A 12,871-nucleotide genomic window follows, 5' to 3' on the forward strand; every position below is an offset into this window, starting at 1 on the left:
CCTTTAAGAGTTTGCTTTTTATACCCTTTCACAAACAAGTGATGGCATTGCCAATTACTGTACTGACTTCAGCTAAAAACCAATTTGAGACAATTTACCCTTTTGTCTAGTGTTAATCTAGATAAGATTCACAGCCTCCTTTCTTCCCAAGGCCTTTCCTTTCTTATCTTCTTCCTCCCTCCTTGCTTACCAGCAGAACAGTGGTAAAGGTTTGAGCTTGTTTATTTAAGATTGTTTTTCTTTGTCTTGTTACTGCAGTTCTTTTACTTTTGGAACCATACGTCCTTCCCATACTACAGGTAATATTTACTATTCTCACAGCCTTCATTGACCTGCTGATTAGGACCTTTTCCCTCCTGGCCACGAACTATAAGAAAATGTTATTTTCTTAATTAAACTTAGGCTAACTTTAATTCTTCAGTTTTATACGTGTCCTGCAAGTGCTTATATGCCCCCCCATTACATTAGTATCATACAAGTTTTAATGTGTTTACCCTGGACATCCATTTGAGGGAGAGAAGTCCTATTATTTCTGTTTTAGATGGGGAACTGGGAACCAGAGACTTGCCCAAGTTCACACAGGAAGTCTGTGGCAAAGCAGAAAATTGAGCCCATGTCTCCTGAGTCCCAGGCTAGTGCCCTAAGCACTGGACCATCTTTCCTCTCACAATAGGGTTTCTCAGATGAGGAGAGGTGAGTCTCTGCCTTAATCAAGGACCATGTTTTAGAGAAGTTATAGAGGGAGAACAAAGAACAGAACATAAAATATTCATGTTTTTCTTTTTTTAAAATCTCTAAAGGCATTAGGCAGTAATTACAGAAAATCATGTAGGATATCTAAAACCAGTGTAGGAAGGGATATTGGACATGAACAATTCTGTTTTCACCAACTCATTCCTTTTGGCAGAAGTCCTACGATCCCATAGCTGCCTTGCCCTGGTTAACTTAACATTTCTAACTACAACAGATGTGAGGACCTCACAGAAATTGTTGTGAGAGCTGAAATGGGAGAGCACTTCAAAAAGTGCTAGTCTGATTAAGTCCTGATCATGCCTGACTGAATTGATGAAACTGGTGATACTAGCCTTGAGGCAGGCCAGAGGAGAAAAGTATGTGCTTGGAATAGAGTTATATAGTGTTTGCCAAAGTTGTAATTACTGACTCAGTGTTTAGAGTCTAGGGTAAGAATATGGGAAGAGAATTGTATGCACAGCATTGCCCCATTGAAGTCTCTGGAAGTTTTGCAATTAAGTTCAGTGGGGATAGAATTTCCCCTTCTGTTATGGGTCCAATAGTCTTTTGGTACTCTTTGCTGTTTGATATATAAAGAAGGCTTGAAAGTTATATTTCTCCTAGTGTTTTACATTTAGAAACTAACACAGAAATAGAGTTTAAACAGTCTGACTAAAAACTCCCACCTCCCCATAGTTGCTTAATTTTCATCTCTTAGGACTCTAGTGATGTTATCTTGCTAGTTCTCCAGTCACTGTAGGATCTTCCAGGCTAAACAGAATTTCTGAGAAGCGGGGGAGGGAACACCTTTTTTTGGAGTGAGGCGGGTAATCAAAATCAAACATCCTTTCAGGCCGTTATATATGACACAGATCTGGTTCAACTCCTGTTGGACACTCACTCGACTGCTATGAGGGGATCCACCTCACTGGGCCCCTTGTGCTTTAAGCCTCCAGAGTCGGAATGGAGTCCACACACTGTCCCTGGTGTGGGGTCTCTCGGCATGCTATTGGGATACAGATTCTGTCTAGCATCCCATTCTGAGAACGGAGACCCCACAGACCAACTGCCTAGCCCCTGGGACCGTGCTGGCCCCTTAGACTCCATTGCAGTTTAAACATATTCTCTCCCAGAACTCCAGCCATGTTGGAACCCTGGGTTTACAGTTTACCTCTTCAGGGGCATGTGATAGTGAAGTGAACAGACACAGATAGACTTGGCACAGGATTCTAAAACACCATTGTTCTTTACCTAATAGCATGAGAAACACAGATCCATGTAAAATAATAAACACACCTCTAGGCGTTTCCCTGCCTCAGGTTTTTCACAGCTCTGAAGTGTTCTTTGGGCTTGGGAAGAATCCTCTGGGGTGACTACAATCCTTCCTCTCCAGCTTATGACTTCCCTTCAAAGACACGGAGCCTCCCTCTAGGTCAGCTTTCTCTGACTGGCCAGTTGCAGTTAAACAGCTTTCCCTGGTATGAAAACCTGCCTCTCTCTTTCCCCTCTCCTGCCCAAAGTTCCTGTCCCTGCCTCAGAGAGTCTCTCAAGTTTGTTGCAGCCCCCTACCAACACCTGGTTCCTTTGTTCTGCTGCTGGTGTTCTCCATCTTCGCTTCTTCAGCCCACTGCAGACAAGCTGAAGGAAATAACTTCTCCCTGCTCCAGCCAGCCTCCTTAGCATACCAGTGGTTCAGTCAGAGTGCAGTTGTTAAGGTTGACTCTCCATTGTGCCTTGTTGGTACTCAGTCCTTGTCAGTAAGGAATGGATTCCACATTCACCTAAAGGCTTTCCCTGATAAAGCAATTTTCTAATAATTTCATAGTAAAACCAGGATTCTTACTCTGAACAGATAAAGTTCCCAAATTTTCACAACATACAAAGAACCAAGAAGGCACCTGCCCAATTTTTTTTCCACAAGTTATTTTTAAAGGGGAATTGTCAACATGAAAATTGCATTTATGCCTGAATTATACCTATTATGGTTAAGACTACTATATCTGAGAGATTCCTTTTTTCTAATATTTTAGTTTTGTTCATTTTATGGAGTATATTTCACTCTATCCTCTGCATAGTCAGCTAAGCACCAGTCTTGCAAACACTTAGGACTTATGCATGTCCTTAACTTTACACCTTCATTGAATTCAATGGGATTGTTCCCTGCACAAACTTTAAAGAGTGTAAGCATTTGCAGGATCAGGACTTTAGACTCTTTTTCTCTATGTGAGGCTGTAACTCAACAACAAAGGATCGGGGGGGGGAGGGGAATTAAGTATTTGCAGAAGTAGGGAATTTCAAATCATAACGATAGGGTGAGGTTCATGGAGAACATTTGAAGCTATTCTAAAATTTTTATTTAAACTGACTAGATTTTTAAGTTGACTGACCCTTGAAATAAATGTAATGGGAAAAGGCATTTTAAAATGGTATTGATCCGGATGTTGTTGGTACTAATAAGCAAAATCAGTTGGATATTTTCTGAAAAGACATATGAAGAATTTAAAAGACAAATTCTGAAAAGACTTATGAAGAATTTAAAAAGGAAATAAAATGTTTGCTTTATCGTTTACACTTTATACTGTTGGGCTTAGAAAAGAGAGTTCTTTTTTCGATAGCCCAGGACCAGTGGCTTCGTTGACTTTAGATCAGTATAATTTTGTTACTACAAGTTTTGTAATACACGAAGTACCCAAAAAGTCTTGCCCTAATTCCATTTATTCTTGCTTTCAAGTAGTGCCCTATTCTAAACTAAAATTGTACATTCTTGAGAGTAAACTGATCATGTTCCCAATGGAAATTTCAGGAATACTTGTGGCTATTTTCAAAATGTGGAAATCTATTTATATTTTTTCCATTTGTTTTTTTCCCTAGGTTTTGGCACTGATTGCATTCATCTGCATAGAGACCATCATGGAATGCTCCCCTTGCCAAGGCCTTTATTTCTTTGAGTTTGTGAGCTGTAGCACATTTGTAGTTACTGGAGCTTTATTGCTTATGTTCAGTCTAAATCTTCACACAAGAATACCACAGATCAACTGGAATCTTACAGTAAGTTCTCATCCAAATCTTCATATTGTAAAAATAGCTGAATAAACATTTTAAGTTTGTTCTTTAAACTCTGCCCGTCTTTTACTGAAATTTAAGATCCTGAATAAATGCTATGTATACTGAGTAAAATATATATCTTACTTGTGTCCAATATGAACACCCACGGCGTAGTGAGTCTTTGAAAATGTAATGAGATTATGGGATGTTAAATTAAATAAATCTGGAATTGTCTTCTAGCAATTTCTCCTCCTCTGAAAGAGAGCCTTTTTAGTGGTCCCAACATTTATTATTTATGTCTGAGGTGGGAAAAAAATACTCTTAAACAGTATAACTTTGAGAAATGCTGTCCAAAAAATAATTAGAAATCCATTTTATTAGATCTGTAAATCAATACAAAAAGTTGTTGAAATGTATGGCAAATACGTTTGTAATAACCTGCTGCTGTTTTTTGACACTCCGAGTGAGGGTATATGCTAAATCGCTTGTAAACATGAATGCAAGCATTGTGTTGTTATGGGGGGAAATTGCACTGTCAGCAAGAAGTCAACTGAGTTAACTTGGTTACATACCTAGAGACTATAAGAAACAGACTAGCAGTCTTCATGTTCACAAATACAAGAAATTTGGGGGTGGGGAAAAAATTGCCAGAAACACACATTCATTCTGGGTGTATCTTCATTTTCTTGCTTGCTATGAGCCTAACTTTTAGACGTGGTTGTCTGAAATGAGCACGTATGTCAGCATGTAGATCCACTGAGCACCTACCTCTGTATTAACTTTTGGACATATCTGTTTGCAGCTCATCTGAGGAAATGAGTCTATAGGCTCCTTTGTTCTGGCCTCTGTTCTGTCTTATCACCAGCACTGTAGTAATCTACTATAAGTTGCTGTTGCAGTTGTACATTTAGGCCTGCAGTCCCAGTGGATCAGCCATCCCTAACCTTAGCAAAGCTGCCAGATTTTTGCTGCTCAGTGTGTGACATTTTTTCCAAATTACTTAACAGACAATTTGCATATTTGCAAACAACTTTCATATATCCATAAACATCAACACATCCAGTTCTGAACCATGCTAGTGGTAGGAAATGGAGATGCACAAAAACTGGCAATTGGGGGATGCATAGCTGCATGGGGGAAAGTGGCTGGGGATACTAGGGGGTTCTGAGGAAGTGACTGGGTCGGAAGGTGGATAAGGGTGAATAGTGTCTGGGTAGTAAGCTGAATGAGTTTTGGGAGGAAAGGAAGTTGGGGAAACATGGGGCTTGTGTCAGGGCCCCTCATCTTCTGTCTCCATTCTGGTCTGCCTGCTCCTACCCATGATTCAGCAAGGAGAGGGGAGATGGCTGGCTGCTTGTACCACAGTGGCCCCTGACAATCAACAGTAACAATGGCAGGCCATTCTTGTAGCCCAACTGGATGCATGATGTCTCCACTGTGAGGTGGGAATGTCGGGTAGCGCTGCCAATTGCACGAGAAAGTCATGTGTGATAAATAAGACTTGGCAGCTCTGCTTATGATGACCTCATTATTGCCTAGGATGTAGCGTAAATACTAGATTTCATGCATATTACTCTGAAGCAAGCCTGACAATGACTGCTGGGTAATACAGATAGTATTCATGACTCAGCTAAAGACTGCTTCTTGAAGAAGCCCGAACATCTATTTTTTTAAAAAAAAATTCTGATAGAAATAAATCGGCATGTGTGGATCAGAACTGCCCTCGTGTACAGCCATGTAACTCCATTGACCTCAGTGGTTTTGTATAGATAAGCATAAATCATGGTGGGATTTGGCCCTGCATGTTAGTTAGTGCTTTTACTGCTTGCAAGAGGATTTTGACTGGATCATGAATGCACTTGGGTAGAGAAGGTTGACCTGAGGCCCCTCCCCAACCCCCTCCAATAATGCAGTAAATGTGAACTGTTTAAGTACAAGGTCCTTTCAACCACTCTTGGTACTTACTGGTTTGAATAGTCAAGTGATGACAAATATAGTTGTACTCAGAATGAGAAATCCATCTCTAGCATAAGACTCTGATAGAGATCTTTGAAAAGAAGGGATTTAAAATCTATTAACTAAAAATAGAGCGTTTTGTTTGGGTTTTCGGTTTATTGTATTGCTGTTCTAATAGTGAACTGAAGGTTTATTTTAGGGCTTTATTCCATCTGCCCAAACTAAAAGGTATAATTTCAGTTATATTGTAGTTATGATCTGTAGTACTGGATTTAGTAAGAATTCTTACTGAAGATACTTCCCCTACATTTGCATACATACACAGTAGTGTTTGACATGGGAGAGCTTGTAGCAATACCTGACAGTGTAGTGCATGGACCTACCTTGTATGAAATTGTGATAGACTATTAGTATTCAACTGATTTGACTAGGGTATTTTGACCAAATTTCTATGTCTTGTCTTAAAACACTATGCTGAAGTCTGTCTGCCCATAGGTACTATTTTAGTGAAGTATAAGGTATACAGTACTGTATTGAGTGGCCAGAGCGCAGCCTGAAGGCCACAAATGGAGTGGATTGCAGATGCCCTTGCTTCACTACCTAGGTGTGGTCAACAGAGACATACAGTAATACTTCAGTAGCATTTCTATAGCACTTTCTGTTCAAGTATTTCAGTGTGTTTTACAAACACCAAGTAAACTTTGCACTACTACTCTTGTGAGATAAGTACTTTTTATAACCCACATAATAACTGAGACTGTGGCTTGGTCTACACTACCAATTTATGTCAGGATAACTACATCACTCTTGGGGATGTGGAATACCTATGCAGATGGGTGAAGCTCTCCCGTTGGCATAGGTAGCATCTTCACTAAGCACTACAGCACAGTGCTGCAAGTGTAGACAAGTCCTCAGAAGGGTTAAAGACTGGTGTAAGGGCACAGATGCAAATTTTCCAAGGTTATACAGGAAGTCTGTGGCAGAGCTGCAAATAGACCTGGAAATTGCTGACTCCCAGTAATCCAAGACCATCCTTGTTCCCCAGCTCTCCATGTTGAGGTAAGCACTTGCAGGATAGTTTGTTGGGACCTGTGGTCTGGAGAATTCTACGCTGCAATCTTAATAATTAGGATAGCTCCTGGCTGCTCTGGTATGCATGCAAATTGAGGCCTTCAAGCTCCTGGCACAGTTGGGCAAAGTTAGGATGCCCCTGTAGTACAAGAAGAATTTTATCTGTGCTTTCTGGCTACATTGATTTTGTCTTATGCAATTCAGCAATTTCAGATGAAATATGTTTGGTGTTTCTAATATAGGCTGTACACACATTAACCGTATTTTGTTCATGTGGCAGATTGTGTGCTTTACATTTTTTTCTCAGAGAAAATATTGTGGTGCTTTTTCTATAATCTGACAGTTATTTTAGGAATTATGCCACCTTTCATGTTTGACACAATCTACTAAAAGCATTTTCAATAATGACAACCTTCATCATTTCTCAACAGTGTTCAGGAGCCCATGCATATTCCTATCTATTTACAGTTTCATTAGTTTCAGTACCTGTTCAGTTAATCATCAATTTCAGGATGGTGTTTCCTTATCTAAAGGCTAACTGAAGGTTTTTGAAGTTCAATGTAACATAGTTACAGAGGCTGCTCTGGCAGTACAGAGGTTCAAACATGCCACATTATTTTTAGCCTTTTGAGTAATTTGTAGTGTTATGACTCTTTCCTAACCTTATCTGAGATGCAGCCATCTGTATAACAAACTTCCTGTGCAAACAGTTTATCCTCAATAAACCTAGAAATTAAAGAAGAAAATAATTAGGTCATCTAGTCCACTCCCATGGGCCCTGTAGTATGTTGTAAAAATTGGTCTTTCTTTATGGATCAGTTGATCAATGCCCCAGCATTTTACCATGGGCCATAGATGGTAGCAAACTGGGCATCTGTGCCAGCAAAGATGCATCAGCTGCTGCTGGTTGGGTGTAGCAAACTGAGATTATGCAGATTTTCAGTAAATAACCTTTTTTCATTTAATATCCGGAAACATTGAGACTATGTCTTCGTTTTAACCCCCATTCTATCTGTTCATTGAAATAGTACTTGAAACCCATAGCCTACAGCATAAGAGTACAGCATACAAATATCATGTTTTCTTTGGGGAGCAAATTTGCATCTGTGCCCTTACACCAGTCTTATCCATAACTAGGCCAGCCTGTTAGTGACAGTAATCCTTACTAGCAATACCAGTGTTTACTACAATAAGAAAAAATGCTCCTCTGTCTATGGTAAAAATGCACCAGTCTGCTAACATCTAGCATAGATACGCAAATATTACAAAATACATCATTTTGTGGCTCTTACATTTTCAACCATTTCAGCAACAGTGTTTTGTTTTCATCCTAATTAGAAATGCAACTGCCACCTAAATGTTATTGAGATGCAGTCTATGAAAGGAACGTGGGATTTCTGGAGCTAGGAAAGAAACTTCTCTGGAAAGAGCTAAAAATTGTATATCTGTGACAGTGAGATAAAAAAATGGATCAGTCATTCCTCTGTACTGCGTAGGATTATCAACATTACCATGAGATGTGAGGACTTGGGGGAAATGACCATGGAAATTTCCATTTCCCTCAGTGATACACAGCTGAGATGTTCATGCTCTTTTGCAAGGATACTTGAACGTAGCATCAAGGAATGTGATGTATGCTTCTACACATGTTCCAGATATTCCATAGGCATTGTAACTGCTTAGAAATGTTTCAAACAAATTACTCATAACAAAGTGGTTAGTATAACTACATTTGGCAAAGTGTGTTCATTATCTGTTTATTATCTGAATCATAAGCTACTTGGACAGGGTGAAATACATAAGTGAGGTACAAGTGGAATTTGTTGTGGGTTTGCATACAGAGGGTCATAGTTTGGCAGAACTATGTTGAAACACACAATGACATGGAACACAAACAAGGATTGTATGACTAGTTAGGACCAAGAGTGGAAAATGTAACAAAAGAACATAAAATCTAGAAGTTTTGAAAGCCCTGCACCTGGGTTACCAGGTATATAGTCTCAGTATTAGAATCTTGTCCTATGTTGCCATAGAGGACGATTGTTACTACAGAGATCTGCAGTAGTTTTACAATAATTTCCCAAAGCCACAATGTCTCTGTCAGAACTAAGAGAAATCAAGACTTCCTCAGTAAAGATGGGGGTGGTGAGTTTGCAGATCATCATTAATTGCTGTAGCAGGCAGTCCAGCATGCTAAAGTTCAGCAATCTCTTGGATGAGGGGGTATAAGCAGAGTTGTTGCAGATACAGATCTTTAGTTATTCTATCAATAAAATGGACTTCTTTGTGACTTAGTATGTCACATTTAATTTCTGCTTACATAACTAGTTGCTCCAACTAGAATGTTTATTATACTGTTGAGTATCTGACTTTGGTTATATCTATTCATGTTAGTCAGTGATTTGTTTATATCTAAAACAAACACAAAGCCAGCAATTTTCAAGCATATTAGAAGATCAGCATGTATTAGGGTTTTTAACATCAAATCTGCCTGGATTGCAATGTTGGCTCTTGTTTCCCTCAATTCTGTGTCCAATACCAGTTAACAAACACAGGTTCATTGAACATGAAGATTGAGCACTGGATATTCATGTTGCTTGAAAACATGCTTCAGCAGGTTTGTAGAGTTTTTTAGAAAAGCTGCAGAGGGGAACAATGGGATCAAATGTCCAAGTAGGTGACAGCAAAATAAGTGATGTTGCTCTGAAGAAACTGTTTTATTATATCAGTCTTGGCTTTAAATATCTCAATTACGAAGTTGTAGGTTAAAGAGCATCACAGAGGAGACTTTTAAAGAACACCAGACTTTTTCTACTTTTAGATATTGAATGGGAACCTGCAAAAGTTGTCTTTAATCTTTATTTCTGCCAAGAAAGAGGTTGTCACAGTTCAGGGCAACTATACCTGTATTCTGCCTCCATGGTCCTGCAGAGGCACCTGTTCTTAGGATTTGGGCTCCCCATTCATACCTCTCTTGGGCAGAGACATGGGTCTCTCTCTCCCTCCTGAGTGGGGTATTTCCAGACTGCACAGTTTGCTGCCTACATTGGGAATTCCCCAGCAAGTCAGAGTGCTTCAGCTGGTCTGCTTTGCCTTCTCTTCAAAGGCTATAAATAGCATAATTGCCCGTAGGTATAAGCTTTTCCTAAGCAAGCTCACTTATTCTTACGGTGAAAGCACTATGGAGAAAACATATTAAAAACAATAAAATAACCTGCACTCATGCTAGTAAGCTTACCATAAATCACCCCAGCTCCAAAAATGGCTCTGACTGGTGATCAATTCTTCAAACCCACCAAGGGGTTTTTCTGCAGTTACAAGTTCATAACCACCTGGGCTCAGAACAAGCACACCCATCAATAGGTCAAGTTCTTCCAACCCTTTCCAGGAAGGATTGGTACAGTGCTTTGGATAGAAGGTCCTGTCCATTTGCGCGATCAGGCGCTGAGTCAGTTTAAACTCAGGCTGTTTATCCAAAAGTCCTTTCTTTGTTGGTTTGCTAGAGAATCCAGTTTGAATCAGGATATGCAAATCTCACCAGGAAGTGGTACCTCTTGTGAGGTGTTAAAATCTGAGTTAATTTGACTAATCGCTGCTCACTATTTTTAGTTGTTGGAGAGCTGTAGTCCTCCTCCCCTATGGAATTACATACAATCCCTGGCCCAAAATGATATATAAACTTTATTGAGTAAAGTTTAACTTAATTCAGTAAAGTTTATCCAGGATACTGCAGGAAATTGCCATATCTGTCACAGCGATGTCCTTTAAGAAGATGCATCATTTTCATGCTCTTAATTTATGAGCCATTGTCAGGGTTTATTATATGCTGTAGGCTTGTGTTCTAGGTGCACCATCCCCATTAGATGTTTCACAGTTTTCTAATTGTCGTGGGTGGTGCGTTCTTCTGCTAAGGATGCCCTAGTAAAACTTTAGCTTAAATGCAAGGAGTACTACTAGCACTTGGCTTCTATTGCCAGTGATGTGTACAACAAAGCCAGTGAAACGGCACAATTTGTCACTCTTATACAAGAAACACTGCTTCCTGCAAAGCGTATGCAAACACCCAGAAACGGCGAGAGCTATATAAGGACGAAATCATCGGACCCTGCTCGCCTCTTCCAATGCCACAAAATCATGTCTTGTCCCTTAAAATACTAGCCAAGATTTTCAGATGCAACTAGTGATTTTTCAGATACCTAATTCTTCTATTTGCCCAATTTGAGATATCTTTAAAGTGGCCTGATTTTCAGAAAGTGGTGAACTCCCAAAATCATTAGTCATTTCTGAAAATGTTGGCTGTTGACTGTCTTGCCAGGGGTGGGACCCCATCCCATTTGGACAAATTTCTAACATGAATCCTGAATTCTTTTAGTTGCAGTATTTGAATACATTCTTTGTTGCATGGGTAAAAATAAATTAATACGGAGGTGAGAGGGGTGGGAATTGGATTCTAACACCATTAATTTGGTTGTTTCTTTATACGATTTATTTTTACTTTGCAAACCATGTTTCCATTAGTAACTGCACTGCAAGTGATCATATGATGCTTAATAACATGACTACACAGTAAAATTATGGGGTGATCAGGGAGAGTGTGTTCAGCAGACTGACTGGTATGCGTATAAACGTCAAATTGATAGCTACACACAGGAACAAGGAGAAAACAGTCCAAACCTTGTAAAGTAAAGTGATGGTTTGGGGAAAGAATTAGAGACATTGGACAATGAAAATGAAGCTAAAAGGAAATGTTAGTTTTAGCTCTCTATTTTGCAGAAACTAACTGGGAGAGTGGTAGACCTCAAACTTCTATAACAGGTTTTTGACAAACTCATTCCACTGAAATGCAGGTTTCTTTTCCAGATTATATACATTTAGATGGAAGTTAAAATAGTTAAATGTAAGCTTTTTGGATTTCAAGAATTGAATGGCAAAGAGGAGGATTCTGTAAAAACGCCCCTATAAAATAAGTATCCTTGTAAATGAATTTTAAAAATACGTGATTTGCCTTTACATAGCTTCTGATGGCTCGTGCAGTCTAACTGTTTTCATCCAGAATTTCTCCTGGAAAATTACATGTGTTCAGGTTTGGAGATGAGTGGGTGAGGGCACGTGGCTGCCGCTGCCACCACTGGCAAGAGGGCCAGCTCCTGGCAATGGACCCAATCTGGAGTGCTTAATGGAAAGGCTCTTTCCCTATCTGTTCCTTTGCAGCTCTTCAGAAGTTACTTCCTGCCTATCAGCAGCAACAGACTTCTTCAAATTCACAGCCTCTGTTCAGTCTCTCCACTCCAGTTAGGCCTCTGGTTCTCTCTGCTTGTCCATGCTTGACTTTTAAACGTGAAAGACTATGGGATGATTAAATAGCACATTAGAGCATCTTGGATTGCCTCTTCTGTCAGCTGCCTGGACACTGCTTTGTTGTGCCCTGCTCTGCTGCTTATGTCATTCAGCCCTGCCTCAGGAAGTGGACAAGAAGTCTGAAGACTCAAAAATGCAATTAAAGTAAAACGTTGTCTTAATTTCACAGTTGAAGAAATGGGTGGTAACGTAGGTCTCACACAGTTAAATTCAGTGTGACTGAAGATTGGATCACAACATTTTTTAATGAGACCTTTATCTGCTCAGCCGCTATTGTAATTCCCTGCTTGTACAGTTTCCTGGAAGAGTATAATTTGTTCTAAGGCAATACCTCCGTAAACATCTGCAAAACTAACTCGTTACGGTCTTTCACAACCTTCCCAAAACTCTCCTTTTCTACGATGCCTATTAAAAAAAAATGACAACCGGCTGCTGGCGTTCTGAGACCACTGCTTATCATGGTGACAAATACTGACTTGTTTCTTTGAACTCCCCCCTTTGGTCTGTATCCATCTGTTGTCCTTGTCTTATATTGTAAGCTGTTTGGTGCAGAGACTGTCTTTTTGTTCTGTTTGTACAGCACCTGGGATCGTGATCCGTGACTTAGGCTCCTAGGTACTGTAGTACTACAAATAATAACTCCAGATCGCTCCCCCCCTCTTGTCTCCTGCTCTGCCATTCAGCATTGCTGAGATTTTTGAGCCAGACC

The 12,871-nt window shown here is 39.8% G+C and overlaps 1 protein-coding gene across 3 annotated transcripts in view; it reads left to right on the forward strand.

The window, feature by feature from the left end:
• Positions 1-12,871, forward strand: part of CMTM4 (CKLF like MARVEL transmembrane domain containing 4) — a 59,596-nt gene that overhangs the window by 27,454 nt on the left and 19,271 nt on the right. For all 3 annotated transcript variants that reach the window (XR_012154516.1, XM_073307964.1, XM_073307962.1), the window contains exon 2: positions 3,604-3,780. Coding sequence is in view for 2 of the 3 variants with exons in the window: in XM_073307964.1 (XP_073164065.1) it covers positions 3,604-3,780 (177 nt within the window). In the remaining variant the exon portion in view is untranslated. The remainder of the gene's footprint in view (positions 1-3,603; positions 3,781-12,871) is intronic.

The sequence above is a fragment of the Lepidochelys kempii genome, chromosome 12 (genome assembly GCF_965140265.1).
Source record: "Lepidochelys kempii isolate rLepKem1 chromosome 12, rLepKem1.hap2, whole genome shotgun sequence".
NCBI lineage: Eukaryota > Metazoa > Chordata > Testudines > Cheloniidae > Lepidochelys > Lepidochelys kempii.